The sequence below is a fragment of the Anabrus simplex genome, chromosome 2 (genome assembly GCF_040414725.1).
Source record: "Anabrus simplex isolate iqAnaSimp1 chromosome 2, ASM4041472v1, whole genome shotgun sequence".
Lineage (NCBI taxonomy): Eukaryota > Metazoa > Arthropoda > Insecta > Orthoptera > Tettigoniidae > Anabrus > Anabrus simplex.
Window position 1 is genome coordinate 987,509,340 of NC_090266.1, and position 19,639 is coordinate 987,528,978.

Genomic DNA, 19,639 nt, shown 5'->3' on the forward strand with positions numbered 1-19,639 from the left:
CCGTGGTTCCCATTTTCACACCCGGCAAATGCTGGGGCTGTACCTTAAGGCCACGGTCGCTTCCTTCCCGTTCCTAGGCCTGTCCTACCGCATTGTCGCCATAAGACCTATCTGTGCCGGTGCGACGCAAAGTAAATTCTGAAAGAAAATAAAGGCTTTTTCAGCCTTCACCATGTATGGCACAGCATCACTCAACAGTAGGAGAGCCCTTTCCTTATCTAAATTATTTGGCCACAAAGTTCCTGAAGTACTACAATTAATTTACATCTTAAAAACGATGTACAACATTTTGTATGATCATTTACTAAAATTAATTTATCTGCTTATGCATTCCTTCCTTCAAGTTTGCAATTGATTTTTTTTTTAAACTTTGCAGCACAGAAGATGAGCTTGACCAGATCCATTCTCACTTAAATTCTTAACTTTGCGTGTATCAAATTGGCGACATAGCAACCTGTTGGGTCTGTAGTTTTGTTCAAAGAAGCTCATATGTTTGAATCTCCCAAATCGTTTCGAATTTCATCTAAAACCTACTTGGTGTAATCATAAATAAAATACTATTCTTGTAAACAAAGTGTGTTTGAAGTTACCTCTTTTCAGAAATGAATTTCACATTTCCAAATAACATTAATTGGAGACCGTATAAAAAGTAGCATAAATAAATTAAAATCTGCTTTTCCTGTACAAGACCTGTGCATATTGATATTGGAAGATATTTTTATCTTAAGGTTGTTAGATCTGGGATATCATGTTTCTTATACTTATCTAAAAATTATTTCAATACGGGATTTGCCAGTTTTTCAACGGTGTATTTGGCCCCGCTAGAGCATTGCATAAATCCATAAAAAATGGCTTTGGGAATGGCTTAGGTGGTGGTGTGGTGATAAATGTTTGGGCACATTCCGTTTTGGTTTCTTTTCATTTAATTTTTTCAATGCGTCAAATGGAACTTACATGTTGTTCAAATTGAAACTTTTTTGAACATCTAATTTGTGAATGAAACATGTCATTATTTTTACGTGTGCATTTTCCAGAAATAGCAAAATTGAAATGAAGTTGTTCACTGCCTAGTATAAGGTGCTAATAGAAATATTAAAAATAGTTATTAAAGGAAAGTAAAAGAAAGCACGCATCTTTGTTGTATCAATCAACATAAGCTACATCTCCATCCGTTCCTACTTTCTTAGAAATTCCTTTACCTCAATCCATTTAGACACAAGGACACTTCGTATAACTTACTTTTAACAGTCGGCACGACAATACTTCACCACACAGTCTAACACTAAAAGCAGCCTGAAACCTGCAAGCTTGCTGCTTCCCATTTGCCTTCTTTCTTTCAATTATTTTGGCCTCAGATGTGTGACAAGTGAGAGTTCTGGGTAGGAAATTCCGGGATAACAGTGGAAGATGGTTCACTGCAATACGAAGGTTTGTAAAGTGTTATCTGTGATGTGGCATCACAGAAGTGTGATATAAGGTTTGATTTGTTCACCTAACGTAGTCGTCATTTAATAATGCACAATTTACTGTTCAATTTATAACATTTTATACTGGGACACCGTATTTCTAAGAATTACAACAGTTTTCCTTACAGACTTATCACAATACTGTATATGGTACTCTATGTATGTTTATGTATTTACTGATTATTATACCCTCAGAAGCATTTCAGATGAAGTCCTAATTGGTCAAGCTGATCCACTCTTTGGATGTCATTAGTTTAGGACTTGAACAACTTTCATTGCAGTACAGACACATTGAATTTTATTACGCTGGACCACCTTGATGCACCGCTTATCTTCATCTGTTTGTAGTTCATACTAGTAGTAAGAACACTGTTGTCATTCTTGCCCACCAGCAACTTATCACCACAACTCCCAGCGACACACCACCACAACTGTTGTAGTCATACGTTCCCCTTTCTCCTTTTTCCTGTCCGCCTTTGAAGGGGGGCACTTCTCTGTTTGGTTTTCTTGAAATGACCCTGTTGCGCTTATTCTCTTTGAAGCCAGATGTCTTCGCAATATCTGAGATGTAGAGTAGTTGTCAAAGAATATTGTATGCGCCCTGTTCGATTCACTTCAACCTGCTACAATGAGAGGTAGGACTACACTTCTGTGAAGTAAAAATTCTTGCAGCCTTTCATTTTATATTGCTGTATACACTTGGAAAGGTATCTCATAGCCACTGGCAGAGAAATAAATCTAGCAGAATTTGACAATTTTGTGCATCGTCTGATGGGTGGGGACACAGGAACACAGTCACTAAATGAGATGTAGATTGTGATCTTATCCACTTTGGGGCTGCTTCTTGTGTGTTTTAATTCAATATTGGAAACAGAAGTAGTGGCCCAATCTTATGTATGACTCCTTTTATTTTTGTATGACAGCTTCTTTTTGCTCACTTTTTCTGGTTTTTCAGTTCCATCTTTAGTTCTTTCAGTATTATTTTGACTTTTACAGGACCTAGCCTTCCTTTTTTTTTTTTTCATATTCTCTTGAAGCAATTTGTCCTTTACATTTACTCAAAAGTAGGTTTCTACCAAGGTAATTTAGATTACCCTCATACTCATACTCCAAGTGTTGACACCTGTACTTCCATAAATTAGGGCTTGAATGTGTTAAAATTGTATGTTAACCCTGTTTTCTTGAATGTATCATCCTATGTAAAACAAGTTATGTCATTTGTCTGTTGTCTGTCTGCATCACATTTAGCAAATTTTCCTTTTGCATTATATGTATAGTTATAAACATATGAGAGATAAACAAGAAGAATTAACATCTGAGCCATAACAACCTCTCAGTAACCCAGCAAATTAATGCTCAAACTGTCCGGCCCCGCGGTGTAGGGCGCAACGCGTCCGCCTGTCACCTAGCGGCCCTGGGTTCGATTCCCGGTCATGTCAGGGGATTTTAATTGTAATGATTAATATCCGTGGCCTGGGGACTGGGTGTTTGACGTCCTTAATCTTCCTTTCCTCACACACAACATTCCACACTACTGCCATTCCAATTACAGTCTGGTTCATACAATATGGTGCCAGTAGGGGCGAAAGATCCAGATGGGTAGACGCCCCAAACAAATAGCATTTTTAAAACTGTCCAAACTGCCAACATTTTTTTCTCAGAAGTAGAATTTGTTGACTTGCCCCCTTTTCATGGCAAAATCGGACATCATAAAAAAAGTGCAATATTTATGCATGATTTTGAGCCCACGATACTTCCTTGTGCTTCAGAAAGGTTGTAGCTAACAGGAGTCAAGAATACACAATTCTTCATTCTTACCATTCATTGTTGAATCACACTTACTGTGAGCATGGTGGTGAGATAGTACAGAGTTTTGTGCAACAGGGGAGGTTTTTATTTATGAATTAACAAATATTTACAATAATTGTAAACTTTAGAACGGATCATATTGTTGACATTCCCATGAATCTAACAACACACAAAGATGAAAATTACCAAGCTCGATACCTGCAGTTGCTGAAGTTCGGCCAGTTCGGAAGATAGTAGGTTCGAACCCCACTGTCGGCAGCCCTGAAAATGGTTTTCCGTGGTTTCCCATTTTCTGCTGGGGCTGTACCTTAATTAAGGCCATGGCCACTTCCTTCCCACTCCTAGCCCTTCCCTGTCCTATCATTGCCATAAAACCTATCTCTGTTGGTGCGACGTAAAGCAACTAGCAAAAAGAAAAAAAAGATGAAAATTATGTCGTCTTATTGAGGTGACAGAGGCTTGTAAATATAGCTGTCCTAAAAGTCAGATGCTATGCACAGGGTGTCCTATTGTCTTAAACATTTGTATTCCCTTACCAGTTTGATGGTGAGTGAAATACTGGAAGTTTCGGAGGAAGAGCCATCATTTGGAGAGGACCGGCACATCAAACGGATGATAATGACAGACCGTATGAAATATCTCAACTCGTTCCCTATAGTATATCCCCCTGAAATCATATCAGTTCAAGCTGCTTTTCTAGCTGTCAACCTTTTTATGTTTTTGTAAATTTCTTTATCTGAGGTAAGTTTTAGTTCTTCACTAGTATTAGTCACATATTCAACCTGAACAATATTCTTATGTCCAAATATCTTTAAATACTAATGTGTTCTGTAAATCCTTGCTTATGCACTCCTGTTAGTCATTTATGATGGCTGGAGATCGAGATATACAATCGCGTTCCTTTCTGTGTTGTTTCCTACATCGCTGATTATTGTAAATAATTCTGCATATGCGCTGCCCCCTTTCAAGTCTGTACACCCCAAAAACATCAACTTCCACAATCATTCTAACTATTTCTTTCTATCCTGCACCTCCATTTTAATCTCTTTATTTCGTTGTTGTAATATAGTGGGCCTTCACCATTCCGTACCACCCTACATACGTCTTTTCACACTCCTCAACAATTGCTTGAATGCCATCTGATAGGCTGTTTACATTTTTATTGACCATTTTTTGCAGACCATAGTTATTAAAACCTCCCTTGTTCTTCTCTTATCAACCATATGGTATTGTTTAATAGTCCTACTTTTACAATCTTCCTTTTTATCACATTTATGTTTAACTACGACTGAAATGGCTTCAGCGTCACTTACACCATCAATCTCCTCTGTTTCTGTATAGAGCTCACTTGGTTTTATCAGCACCATGTCTAGAATAGTCTTCCCTCTAGTTGGTTCAATCATTTTCTGATACAGCTGTCCTTCCCAGGTTAAGTTATTTACTATGATGTTTACTGTCTTTCACATTACCTTCCCAGTAAACATTTGGTTAATTGAGATCACTCTACCGGGCGAGTTGGCCGTGCGCATAGAGGCGCGTGGCTGTGAGCTTGCATCCGGGAGATAGTAGGTTCGAATCCCACTATCGGCAGCCCTGAAAATGGTTTTCCGTGGTTTCCCATTTTCACACCAGGCAAATGCTGGGGCTGTACCTTAATTAAGGCCACGGCCGCTTCCTTCCAACTCCTAGGCCTTTCCTATCCCATCGTCGCCATAAGACCTATCTGTGTCGGTGCGACGTAAAGCCCCTAGAAAAAAAGAAAAAAAAGAAAAAAAAGAGATCACCCTGTACAGTGATGTGCCTTTCTATGTTGTTTCCCACATAGCTGATTATCATAAATAATTCTGTTTAAGCGTCACCCCATCCGTGTGTGTACACCCCTAAAAACATCAAGTTACCTATTATCTTCAGAGATGAGCCTTACACGTAGAATTTCATGTTTACTTTCAACTATTTCATACCTTACAAATTCTTTTTTCTACCAATATGAATACTCTCCCTAATGCCAATAATTTCCTGTCTATGATAAACACTCAAGTTCTGGGAGAAAATTTCTGAATCAATAATAGCACTTCTCAACCATGATTCAACTTCTAAGAGAATGTCTGGTAAATATATATCTATTAAATTACTTAATCTATACCCTTCCTTACAATAGTTCTGCAGTTTAGCACTAACTACTTCATCATCCTTACTTACAGCTCCCTGGACTCTCATCATTGGTATGTAGTCTAGAGATCTGCAAACAACCCAGTTTGTTTGCTCACGCTCTTTCGAACCTCATTCGGTCGGCCGTATCTCAGTCAAACGTGAGCAGGTTGGCTAGCAGCGAGTAGTCTGATATAACGCGGTTGCTGCGCTTACGGACAGTATCAACGAAGTTATGATGAACAAATTTAAAAGGAGCAATGAAAGGAGAGTGGCTGACTATAAAATGTTGGACGCCATGCAGATGTTTTAACAAAGTAATGTATTTACAAACTTACTATAAACATTGTGAGATCAACTTGTCACGTTAGTAGACACGGAACATTAACTTATGTCTTTCACACCGTCACAAACATTCATCTTTATTGTATTGTCTGTTTTAGTACAGGATGGACCAAGAGAGCATCATTTATTATATCTTGGCTGAGCAAACTCCTTTTGTCGCTAATAAAGTTACCAGCTGAACTGAAATTTCTTTCACTTGTCTCATTGGAAGCTGGAACAGATAATTTTTTTTTTTTTCTAGCAGGGCAAGTCTTGGATATTCTATGCTGTTATTTCTCCACTGGGCAAGGGGATTGTCATCAGGAAGACAATCTTTTAATAAATAAATTGTTGTTGTAAGAATATCGGCAAAGTTTATTCATCCATAGTCTGCGCCATCATATACTTGTTTTTGACATAGATCTAGGAACCTATTCCCAAAACAACCATAAACAGATGGAGATTGCACATTTTGATCCACTTCTGTGTAATGTTTTGTTTGATATCATGTGGCACTGTATTTGATGGATGCACTGCATTTGGGCACACTTTACACACGTGCTTTCATATGTGAGGTGGTAAATGCAAACGTCAATAAGGAAACACAGCATTTACATGGCACATATCCTGCACCATTCGAAGTTGTTATTGGTAAGAAGTATTCCCACACTTTGCTCTTCATCCTTTCTTAATTTAGTGATCCGTATTGCTTCCTCTCAGGTTTTGCTTTCACCCTGTCTTTGGACTCCCATTCCATGTTCGCAACGAATGTCGTCGTGACAGCGAATGTGGATCAGTCTGATTGAATGTGGTGCGTTTGCTCTGACTGTCGAGTGCCAAGTGGTCAGACAAGTCACGCTCACTAGCAAAGCAACTACACAGGCCGTAAAGGGGAATGCACACTTATAATCTAGTTCACTGCATTTGCCCGAATGTACTTCCCTCTTACCCTTCTAAACAAATCCCCTAACTAATATTTACTCTTTTGGTTCAAGTGAAGGCCATTTGAACCCATCCGTTAGGAGGATTCCTCTATTACTATTTCCATTTATTCTTAGCCTCTTTCTTTTAAATGGGTATTTTACAATTTCCTTTTACCTGTCTTCCGGGAAATATTTCTTTTCCATTCACCCTGAAGTACTGTGTTTCCAAAAAGAACCAAATGCCTTTATCATTTCTATGGCAACTTTGTTTAATCTCTGTTTTCCTCATTGTCATCTTATTAGCTCAGTTCCACGTCTCTCATGGCAGTTCTCATTTTTTCTCCTTCAGTTGATTGAATAGCCTACTTCGATTAAATTTAATGTTACAAAATTTCTTGTGGTCTAGTCAATATTCTTCATATCTGTCTTTCATAGATGTAGCGTGTTAAATTTTTGCAGGTTTTTTTTATAACTCCATGGAATTTTTTTCTTTTTTGAGTTCAGATCATTTCTTATGTATTGTGTGAATAATTTTTAGTTATTCTACCTTATCTTCAGTAGTCACTGTCTTATGTATTCTTTCTTCACTGTATGTCATCTTACCTTCTTCAGTCTTTGTTGTTTTCAGTTCTCTCTCACTGGGCTGAGTGGCACAGATGGTAGAGTGCTGTATTGATGAGCCTAAGTTGCCAACGAGGATGCAGATGAACTTCTGTGGGGCAAAATTCTGGCACTTCAGCCTCTCTGAAGGCCATTACAGTAGCTAGCAAAGACGTAAAAAAATTTATTAACATCTTTCTCATCTACCTTTTCTCTCATACATTTTGTGCATTACCTGCAAAGAAGCAGAATGTGATGATTTTCTAATATTACAATTATTTTGTACTTGCTAATTCGAGAATTTTAATGAGTTTATTGACTAGTGAACATGTTTTTTTTTTTTTTTTTTTCCAGTTTGCAGACAGGAAGAAATGCCACTGTAGTTGTTGATGGAAATTCATGCCTTCGTGCAATCTATGGTGGCCTTGACTGGGTACATGGTGGCCAATATAAGCAATACATAGAAAAACTCACAGACTTCATCAATTTTTTCACTAGATTGAAGATCAGCCTTGTATTTTTTTTTGATGGGCCCACTGTGGAGCGTAAGAGACCAGTCTGGTGTGAAAGGCGTGAAGCAGCACAAAGAGATATAGAGATGATATACCAATTGTTGCACTCTGGTACGAATGTGTCTGAAATTCCGAGCAGACTGTTTCAGATCCCAGCCGGCATTGGTCTTGCCACACGGATTTTTTTGAAAACCCATCCACAGTGCACTGTAAGTACACGTATAAAATTATATTTAGTCAGTTTTATTGAAATTTTCTGTCAGTTTCATTAAATTTGAAAACTGGCATGTAAATAGTATTTCCTATTTGTTATCGTTTGAATTAAGTGAAGTAAGGAAAAATTTCTGGTCTGTTATCCACACCTTAGTTCTGTTAGAATGCTAAGCTTTAGTATATATATTTTTTGGGGGGTGTTGATTCTGTACTGTGAGATAGAAAACACACTGAATTTATATACTGCTCGCTTCCATACCTAGTCTTGCATTTCCTTCCCAAGCACTTGAAGCTCTCCACTACTTTTTGTTCTTTAACATTTCCTTTTTCTTAACTCTTTCCTCTTACCACCATTGTTATAATATATTCTGTACTGAATTTCATTCCTCATCATTCAGTCTTCTGATTCACTTCTTCAGACTATCCTTGGACTTCCACTTGCCCTTTCCCCAACTCTCATCATGAAGAAATCGTGTTCATTTATGACTGAGTGAGTTGGCTACGTGGTATGCGTCACGTAGGTGTCAGCTTCCACACAGGAAATAGTGGGTTTGAACTCTACTGTTAATAGCTCTGAAGATGATTTTCCTCGGTTTCCCATTTTCACACCAGGCAAACTCAGGGCCGCAATCGCTTCCTTTCCAGTCCAACCCCTTTCCTATCCCATTGCCCCTTGAAGACTGGGTCTGTAATCCCACATGTGTGTGGTTTACCTGTGTACTATCGCACATTTACAGCTGCGCCAGTCGTTGATGAGTATGTTATATTTGCTTGAGCATCGTTCTTTGACAGGAAATTTAATAACTCGCCACCATACTTGCTTGGTCCTGCAATGGTTTGCGCCGACTGATGTAAGGACGATGTTCTTTCGTCTTCCTTCTTCAGACACAGTGCTATTTTGGATTCTGCCAGCTTTCTTGCTTCGTCTGCTTTTTCAGGCAAGTGAAATGTTACCTTTTTTAACGTGTGGGTCAAGGAAGGTCGCAAGTTTTGGAACAGTTCGCGATTCATAAACAAAGATTCTCCTTTCCACTGGACTCGAAGTGGAAACTGACGATTGTTTACTGACATCCATCAAGTAGTTTCCTCTTATATTAGTGAGTTCCAGAGATAACCCGTACACGAGAGGGGTAATTTGTGAACAGGCCACATACTGTTCTCCCGAGAGAATGGTTGTCATAGTTTCTTTCGGTGAGGTGATTTGAATCACTTCTTGCAGAAGTCTCCACTCCACCACTGAATAGACAAATAATGATACTAATAAATGATTACTTTATTAATTAATGCAATAAGTCATCCATCTATCTATCACACATTTCTAAGCATATGGTTGCTGGTTAGTCAATTAAGATACTTGTTTGCAATTTTTAATACAATTGCATTATTACTGTATTTATAGGCATTACCTTCTGCCAGCACCCAAAGGATAAAATGCAATAGATTGGAGCATCCATGTTCAGATACAACTTATGCTAAAAATGTACTCGTGTTTCTGATGAAAATAGTATATCTGTGACAGCCCGTGGGGAGTTTACCACGTTTGCATGTGCAAGCAAAAGCTCATCCTTAACATCCAGCAAATGGCAAACCATCTTGAAGGTTAGCAAGTTTTTCACTTGCGATGTTGCTGTGCCTGTGTCAAATTATTAAAAGAATAATTTAGTTTCCCATAACCTTAAAGGTGCAGTAATTTTAATACATCGATCAGAAATAGGAGTTTACTAATTTGAAAAAGTCACTATATTCGAGGTATGGTTCAGAACTTCACCGGGCGAGTTGGCCGTGCGGTTAGGGGCGCGCGGCTGTGAGCTTGCATCCGGGAGATAGTGGGTTTGAATCCCACTGTTGGCAGCCCTTAAGATGGTTTTCCCATTTTCACTCCAGGCAAATTCTGGGGCTGTACGTTAATTAAGGCCACGACCACTTCCTTCCAACTCCTAGCCCATTCCTATCCCATCGTCGCCATAAGACCTATCTGTGTCGGTGCAATGTAAAGCCACTAGCGAAAAAAAGAATTTAAGAATTTCAGCTAATGAAGGCGTGTTTTTGATGCTGGCAGCTAATACCAGATTTGATGTATGAGCCACACATGGGGCATGGCGAATGGTCAACTTCTGCACTACCATATTAGCAGCATTATCAGTAACAATGGCTGTTATTCTCCCAGCGATCCCCCAGTCTGCAGTAATAACCTTCAAAGCTTGTGTAGTATTTTCTGCTGTGTGATTATCTTTAAATACGCAGCATTGAAGACAAGCAGATACTAAAGCATTGTATTTTATAAATTGGGCTGTAACTTCAAGATAACAATCTTGCCTGATTGATGTCCACGTATCAGTGGTCAGTAAGACAGTTTTAACCCGTGATAGATCAGTTTTCAAGGCCTCCTTGGCAGAGTTACATGTCTTCCACTATATATCCTGAAAAAATTATATAATTCTACTAGCAATTACTCGCAGCATCGCTCGCGTGTATTTCACAATTTGATCAAAGTAATCGTTCCTCGGCATTGTACTAAGACATTATCTGAAAATTCCTAAAGTATAAAAACTCACCCACCGAGCTCAATAGCTGCAGTCGCTTAAGTGCGGCCAGTATCCAGTATTCAGGAGATAGTGGGTTCGAACCCCACTGTCGGCAGCCCTGAAGATTGTTTTCCGTGGTTTCCCATTTTCACACCAGGCAAATGCTGGCTGGGGCTGTACCTTAATTAAGGCCACGGCCGCTTCCTTCCCAATCCTAGCCCTTTCGTGTCCCATCGTCGCCATAAGACCTATCTGTGTCGGTGCGATGTAAAGCCAATAGCAAAAAAAAAAACCCACCCAAAAATTGAGTTTCATTTACCCCAGAAATTCTTTGTAAACCATGTTTGTGGTATTAACCTTTTGCGGCTAAGACATCCATGCGACATAGAACTGTACATGTGAGAATACAGGTTTCTTTATTTTTAAAGAAGATTCCAAATACCTATTCCCACATGTGTAACATCTTCAGTTTTTGAGATATACATAAGTATTCCCATTAAAAGAATTCAACCCCTTTATTAGTCCTTCTCCCACCCCCACCGCTATCTAAGTGTATTTTCCGAAAATAAAAATACATGTTCCTTTATTTTTAAAGGAGATTCCAATTACCTATTTTCACATCTCTAACATCTTCAGTTTTTAAGATAAAAGTGTCCTTATAAATAAAAATCAACTATTTTTCACTTCTTTTTAACCCCCCCCCCCCCCCCAAGTGCCTTCTCCGAAAACAGAGCAGTACATGTTCATGTATTTTTAAAGGCCTTTCGTAACACTAAGTTTCTTGTCTCTAACATGTTAGGTTTTTGACATATAATATAGATATACCAGTACTAATTTTAAAAATTCACCCGCTTTTCCAATTCTCTTCAGCACCTTAATTGGATTCTCTGAAGAAAAAAAAAAAAAAAAAAACAACAACACATGTTTCATTATTTTTAAAGGAGATTCCAAATACCAGTTTTCATGTTGCCATTATGCTTTCACGGCCCGTACTTATAGACATGATACCGTATAGGCCTATGGGCTTATGCCGTGCCAGAAGCCCAAAAGCCTATACAGTATCATGTCTACCAGTTTTCATGTCTGTACATCTGTAACACCTTCAGTTTTTGAGATAAATGTTTACTCATAAAAATAATTCAACTTCTTCTTGACTTCTTTCCACCCCTCTCCCACCTTAAGTGGACTTTCTGAAAACAAAAAATACGTGTTTCTTTATTTTGAAAGGAAATTCAAAATACCAACTTTCACATCCGTAACAGCTTCAGTTTTTAAGATAAAGTATCCTCATAAACATATTTCAACTCCTTGTACTTAATTTCAACCCCACGCCCCTTACGTTGATTTTCTGAGTAAAACAAATGCTTGTTTCTTTATTTTTAAAGGAGATTCCAAATACTAATTTTCACGTCTGTAACATCTTCAGTTTTTGAGATATAAGTATACTCATAAAAGTAATTCAACTCCTTTTTAACCCCCCTTCCTACCTGTTAAGTTGATTCTCCCCTCCCCAAAAGTGTGTGTTTCTTTATTTTTAAAGGAGATTTCAAATACAAATTTTTACGTCTTTAACATCTTTACTTTTTGAGGTATAAGTATCCTCACACAAAGAAATCAACTAATTTTTCATTCCATTCATCCTCCTTAAGTGGATTTTCCGAAGACAAGAGAACACGTTCCTTTACTTTGAAAGAAGATTCCAAATACAAATGTTCATGCTTCTAACATCTTCAGTTTTTGAGATATAAGTATCCTCATAAAGAGAATTTAACTCCTTTTTCACCCCAGCCCATTAAGTTGATTCCCCCCCCATCCAAAAAATGTGTTTCTTTATTTTTTAAGGTGATTCCAAATACAAATTTTCATGTGTGTAACCATAAGTTTTTGAGATATAAGTTTCTCCATAAAAAGAATTAAATTTTTCACTTCCTTTCACCCTCCCCCTTAAGTCAATTTTCCAACCCCGCCCCCCCAAAAAAAAGAAAGAAACTTGTTTCTTTATTTATAAGGGAGCTTCCAAATGCTCGACTGTAACATCTTCAGTTTTGAGATATATGTATGTATGTTTAGTCATCAGCCCGAAGGCTGGTTGGATCCTCAACAGTTCCGCCATGAGCTGTCATAGATGGCCTAGGCATCACTGAAGAGGCGTACTAGGGAAATGAGGAGTGAGGTAGTTTCCCGTTGCTTTCCTCACCGAGCCAGAAGTTGCTATTACAAATCAGTCTGCCAAGCCCACTGAAATGCATACACCAACCGACCCTATGAGCAATATTTTCACACCATTCGTAGCAGGGACTGGCTGCGTAAGGAATGGCATTACTAGCATCGCTCATACCTCAGTCACTTTCATTTTGTCAAAGCCAAGGATAAGACAGAGACAGATCAATGAAAGTAACAAAATTGCTCTAGCCCATACCAGTAGACTTAGTGCACTGTAAACACTAGGTCCCGCCAGCAAAGGCATTTGAGATATATATATATCCTCATAAAAAGGAATTAAACTTATTTTTCACTGCCTCCATCCCCAAGTTGATTCCCCCCCAAAGTGCGTGTGTCTTTATTTTTAAAGGAGAGTCCAAGTGCTAATTTTAACGTCTGTAACATCTTTAGTTTTTGTGATATAAGTATCCTCATGAAAAGAATTCTGCTCCTTTTTCACTCCACTCCTGCCCGTTAAGTTGGTTTCCCCCCCACCCAAAAAATGCGTGTTTCTTTATTTTTAAAGGAGATTCCAAATAACAATTTCCATGTCTGTAACGTTCATGTTTTGAAATATAAGTTTTTCCAGAAAGAGAATTCAATTTTTTTTACTTCCTTTCACACTCCCCACTCAAGTGAATTTTCCAAAAGCAAACAGTACCCGTTTCTTTAAATGAGCTTCCAAATACCAATTATCACGACTGTAACATATTCAGTTTTTGAGATATATGTCTCCTTGTAAAAGGAATTCATCTCCGTTCACACACACACACAGACACACAGACACACACACACACACACACACACACACACACACACACACACACACACACAACCCCCCCCCCCCCCTACCAAGTTGATTCCTCCACCAAATGCGTGTTTCTTTTTTTTATTTTTAGGAAATTTCAAATACCAATTTTCACGTTTTGTAACATCTTCAGATTTTTTTGGTATACAGGATGAACCGAAATTCGCGCACTTGCCACATGCCAGCAACAAAAAGATATCTCACAAAAGTTCATCCTGCGAGTATATCCGGCAGAAAAGGGATGTTGAAGAGTGGCAGTCTGGCAACACTGTAACCACATGTAGGATAACTTACCTCTGTCAGCATGTATTAGTTGTGCTGTACAGTTGGTGCAGTGGATAGAGTTTTGGGTTAGCATACAGGAGGTCGAGGGGTTGATCCTGAGTGGAGGCATACATTTTTTATTTCATGAATGTAGTCCAGATGGTGTGGTATCTGGCATCTTAATCGTCAACAGCAAATAAATTCACACCCATGACGTGGAAAGGGCGTCTTTCAAAGCTGACCAATGCAAACTATTGTTTGTCCGTTTCTAGGATCGTAGTATGTAAGTGCAAATGGTTTCGAGAGGACCAGCTGCAATTGCTGTTGATGATTAAGATGCCAGATACCATACCACCTGGACTACATTTATGAAATAAAAAACATATGCCTCAACCCAGGATCGACCCCTCGACCTGCTGCATGCTAACCCAAAACTCTATCCACTGCACCAACTGTACAGCACGACTGATATGTGCTGACAGAAGTAGTTACCCTACATGTGGTTACAGTGTTGCCAGATTGCCATTCTTCAGCATCCTTTTTTGCCGGATATACTCCCAGGACGAACTTTTGTGAGAGATATTTTTTTTATTGCTGGCATGTGAGGAGTCGCGCTGCAATGCCCAAGTGCGCGAATTTTGGTTCAGCCTGTATATATACGTTCTCATACAAATAATTCAACTAATTTTTCAATTCCTTCACCCCTCCCTCCCCTCCCCTCCCGTTTAGGTTTTTTTCTGAAAACCAAAGAATACGTGTTTCCTTATTTTTAAAGGAGATTCCAAATACCAATTTTCACATCTGCAACATGTTAAGTTTTTGAGATATACTGATTTTAAAAATTCATCCCCTTTTTCAGTTCCCTTTAAGTGGATTTTCTGAAAAAAATATTTGTTTCTTTAAATTTACAGGAAATTCCAAATACCACTTTTGAAATCTGTAATATGTTACATGCGGAGACAATTTGCAGATATAGTCTTTTTTTAAATTCACCCCATTTGTCACTCCTGTTCACTCCCTATTCATCGGATTATCCAAAAACACAAAAATATGTGTTTCTTTATTTTCAAAGGAGATTCCACATTTCAATTTTCATGTCTGTAACATCTTCAGTTTTTGAGATATAAGTCTCCTCATAAAAGGTGTTCAACCCCTTTTTTCACTCCCCTTAATGGGATTTTCAGGAAACAAAAAATACGTGTTTATTTTTAAAGGAGATTCCAAATACCAATTTTTACATCCGTAAACTTTTAAGTTTTTGAGATAGATATCCTCATTTTAAAAATTCACCCCCCTTTTCACCCCCTTAGCGATGGAATATCCAAAAATCCTCCCTTAGCGAGCACCTGCATGTTAATATGAATGTATGCCCAAAATTTCACTTCTTTATGTCCAGTAGTTTACGCTCGGCGATGATGAATCAGTCTCGGTCATATTTTATATATATACAACAGGGCTCACATCAGAACTATGACATTTTTAGAAAGGATGTATGGTATATCTAACTTTTGATCTGATTTTTGATATGCTCTATTGGTGGAAAAATATCTAAGTCCCTCCATGGGAACATAGAATTTCCATTCGGAATTGCTAGGCGGTCATTAATTCCATTGTGAAGTTTTATCTCCCTTATGCAGTTATCAAACTGTGCCTCTTAAATAGGCTTCTGATAAGTTCACCTGCATACTCCCCAGCATCAGTGGGTAGGGTCTGACACTAGACTCACCAGAGTGGGATGTGTCAGACCTAAGACGAAACACTGGTTAATAGAGCAAACGCCTGAAAAGCCATACATCTAACTTTTGATCTGATTTTTAAGGTAATAAGTACTGGGGATTCAGAGCTTGTCTTGAAATTCTTCATTTTCAGCAAGAATAAATGACAACAGATTTAACAGTGATCTTAACCAAATTATCATTTAATCAGCATTCTTTAAGACTAACAAAAAAATGTGTTAGGTTAACTGCCCAGCTTCAAACAGTTAAATCCTATATGTTAGTTCAGAACTATTTAATATGGCAGGTTTATTAGCTACAGAACTTCAGTATCGTGAATATTTGGAAATACATAGGCCTTTTCAAGAAAGTTTTAGGAACAGAAGAGATGGTTTCAATGATTTGACAGACCATCAGTTCACACACCATCTCTTCCATATACCATACATCCTTTTTAAAAATGTCATAGTTCTGATGTGAGCTCTGTTGTACCTTATTTCTGCTCTTGTTTGAGCATTTAATAATGGAGTTAAGAGATACTTTCTGGAGGGATGACCATCATCACCCATTAGAATACCTTCAGTGATTTCTCTAGTTTCAAATTGTGATCTGACCCGGCCGTTATTGAAAATAGTGCTGCCATGCACAGAACCAGACCAGTGTGCAATAACATTTTTAATACACATTTGTGAATCAAAATAATTTGTATATTTCACAGACTTTTCCATTAATTTGTGCTGGTATGTTCCACCTCTTGTGCCTTATTTCCCCACCCTTTCATTGGCATTTGCTTTCTTTGCATTCCTTTTCCTGTTTTTGTATACAGTAAAACTTCGTCAATTCGAAGTCGTTGGGACTAAAAATCAGACTTCGAATTACGTGATTTAGAATTAACCGCCAATTCGCAATTCAGAAGTACCAACTCTTGCCGCGTTACAAAATGTTCTAAGGTCCGGTACTGCATGCAGTTAACCTTGATTTACAGTTTACACCTTTCAAATGCCATGAAAAAAGAACTGTTTCCAAAATGTATCCAAGAAGGTGCATTTACAGTATTCAAATAATGCACTTGGATATCTCACTGGCAAACATAACCTCACGCAACAAAAGAAAGAAAGAAAGAAAAAAAAAAAAGCACGATTCAAAGACGAGAAGAAATCTATGCTGGCTCCCATGCGCAAGAGCTTTATTCATTGGATTACTATACTGTATGCATTTTAGATGCCTTGTATTTACACAGAAAGTACCCGATGCCCTTAAAATTGAACTTTCCTATGACTCTATCCTTGTACGATTTCCCGCCATGGCACTTCTCTCGTACTTCAGAAATGTAAACACTTGCTGCGCCACAAAGTGTTCTAAGACCCATTAATACATGCAATCACCTAGATTCACAGTTTAAACTTTTCAAATGCCATGGAAAGAACTATTTCTGAAATGTGTCCAACAAGGTGCATTTACAGTGTTCAAATAATGCACTTGGATAAATCACTGACAAACATAACCTCACGCAACGAAAGAAAGAAAATCGCACAATTCGAAGATGAGGATAAATTATGCTGGTTTCCCTGTTCAAATGCATTATTTTTTGTATTTCTGTAGGCTACTGTTTGCATTTTTAGATGCTTTGTACTGGCATGGAAAGTGCCCGACATCCTTAAAACATTGTGGCTTATCGAACTTTTCTATGACGAGGGAATAAAGTTTCTTGCTTCCATGTGCATTGCAATGCACTACAATGACCCCCATCCCCGACATTTGTACCATTCCCCGGCTGGTACTTTCTGCTTTAAAACCATAAGACCGTTTGGGCTCGCATTAAAATAAAGCAATGCAGTTTCGTCGGCAATGACAATATTGTTCGGTGCCTACGAATTTTATATATGAGCCGCGTTTTTCGTCAACTGTCGGCATTGCCGGTGTTTGCGGATTCTGTTTTTCCACACACTGCCTGTTGCGTGATATTACGGCGTTCCTTAAAAGGTTGAATACAAAAGAATTCCGATTTCATTCAATATAGCAATCATGAAGCGTACTGTAGACATACCGAAGTGAGTGTAAGTGTGAAAAGCTACCCCTTCACATTCCAGAACACGCGTTCTATTATGACGCGAATAAATTTCGAGTTGAAATTGCTCTGTAACATACTATTGTTTTAAACTGTAAAGGCAGTTTCGAATTAAAAGTCTGAATTTCGGTAATGGGGCCGACATTGTACTTCGAATTACGAATTATCCGTATTTCGAATTAAACAATTTAAATAACATGCAAAACTGTATCTCATGTTTCCGGGAACGAGAGCTTCTTCGAATTAGGCGGAATTTTGAATTAACCGATTTCGAATTATCGAGGTTCTACTGTAGTTGTTTCATTTGCTTAATTGTATGTCGGTTAACCTCGGCATGCACATTAAATTCACTACAAATTTTCATCCAAGCCTCACTTTTAGTTTTCGTCGTGGATCAATTAGTTTGCTTATTTTCTGTAAAAAATACATATTTGGAAATAATTTCCAAAACAAGACTTCTTAAAAGAAGAGAATATGGAACCACACATTCTCTTACTCAGCCTTTTCCATATTGTATTGGTCTGTTCAGCAAGAACAAATTCACAGTCAAGACAAGCTCTTTATGTTGACTTCACGCACTTTGGTTAACACCTGTATTCAAACAAAAGCTCATTGTAGCGCGCTCAAAAACTGCCTGGTTCGCACTGATTGTAACTCTTGTGAGAGTTAATGTGTTAGCTAAGGTTTCCCAGGAAATGTTTGGATAAATCCAAAAATCTTAATATGTTTAATTTTTAACAGGGTGACAAACAGCTTGTTAGTGTTCTTTTAAGTGAGTTTGAATAAACTGGACCTTGCAGGATAGTAGCAACTGTGAAAAGGCCTGGATAAATTTAAGAGATGTACAGTGGACAATATTGTATGATGGTAAGCTGAGTGAAAAGTCAGGTTGTAAGTTTCACCAAGAGGAAAGATCTTCTCAAATTTAATTACTGTGTTGATGGAGCAAAAGTATCTGAGGGGGATCACTATATGTACCTACAGTGGGTAGAAAGCTCTTTGTTGGGGTAATCACATTAATGAAGTTGTAAATAAAGGTTACAGATCTCTTCATATGGTTATGAGCAGTACTGTAATCAAAGGTACACACAGGTATACTCCGTATGCCCTTTGCTTAACTCAGAGTATGCCGTCTGATTTCTTACATTTACCTTATACTTTGGTTTCTTTTTAATTTCGCCTTTCTGTCAGTGAGTTTTAACTCTCCGGCTGTGCTCATAATTGTGAACATCGAAAGTTTGGCTTAATGAATAACATCATTAGCCATCACTAAATTAAGGTCATCACTGTTCATTGTTGAAGTCTCCAGGCTTATGTTCATACACTGAAATGCCCCACCAGTTAACTGATAGAAGCCTGAGAAATATACAAAGACGTGGCTGCAAAACCACTGTACTGCAGCACACACCAATTTGCTCGTTTGTTCAAGTGAAAAAGGTGATGCATACTGAATGGGGTACCTTGAAGAGTTATTTAATAAATAGCTGGAAGTATAATAGCTCCAGTAGAAAACTATTGTGTGAGCAAATTAAGATTCTCAGACCAGTTAATTAAAATGCCTTCTTTATGCCAAATAGAGGGGCGTTTGTTTAACTAGCTGGAATCCATTAATTTTAAAAACCAGTGCTGCCTGGCATCCAGTATTTGTCATGCCCTGACTGTATGGCCCGTAAAAAGTTTGGGACTACAGCACTGGTTATGAGGGTATTTTAGGGTTGTAGTAAGGATATTAAGGAGAGGGCATACATATAAGTCACTGGTAAGACCCCAGTTACAGTATGATTCCAGTGGATGGGACCCTCACAGGGATTAGGCCTACTTCATTGGAGAAGTGGAATAGATCCAGAGGAAAGCAGCTTGATTTATTCTGAACTAGCTGATGTACCCGTGCTTCGCTACGGGGTTCTCAGAAAGACTGACTTGGTGGTTTTCCTAACTGAATTCAACATAGGTCATTACAAAAACGTCAGTAGGAATGTAGCGATTGAAAGCAATCTTATCATATAAAATACTCGATCAAATGAAAAACCGCACACTTTCTCACTTTCAACGAACAGTACTA

At 38.2% G+C, this 19,639-nt stretch overlaps 1 protein-coding gene across 2 annotated transcripts in view; it reads left to right on the forward strand.

Annotated features, from left to right (window-relative positions):
• The window catches only part of LOC136863754 (constitutive coactivator of peroxisome proliferator-activated receptor gamma), a 1,011,420-nt gene that overhangs the window by 131,505 nt on the left and 860,276 nt on the right, over positions 1 to 19,639 (forward strand). For both annotated transcript variants that reach the window (XR_011017848.1, XM_068226360.1), the window contains exon 3: positions 7,625 to 7,991. Coding sequence is in view for 1 of the 2 variants with exons in the window: in XM_068226360.1 (XP_068082461.1) it covers positions 7,625 to 7,991 (367 nt within the window). In the remaining variant the exon portion in view is untranslated. The remainder of the gene's footprint in view (positions 1 to 7,624; positions 7,992 to 19,639) is intronic.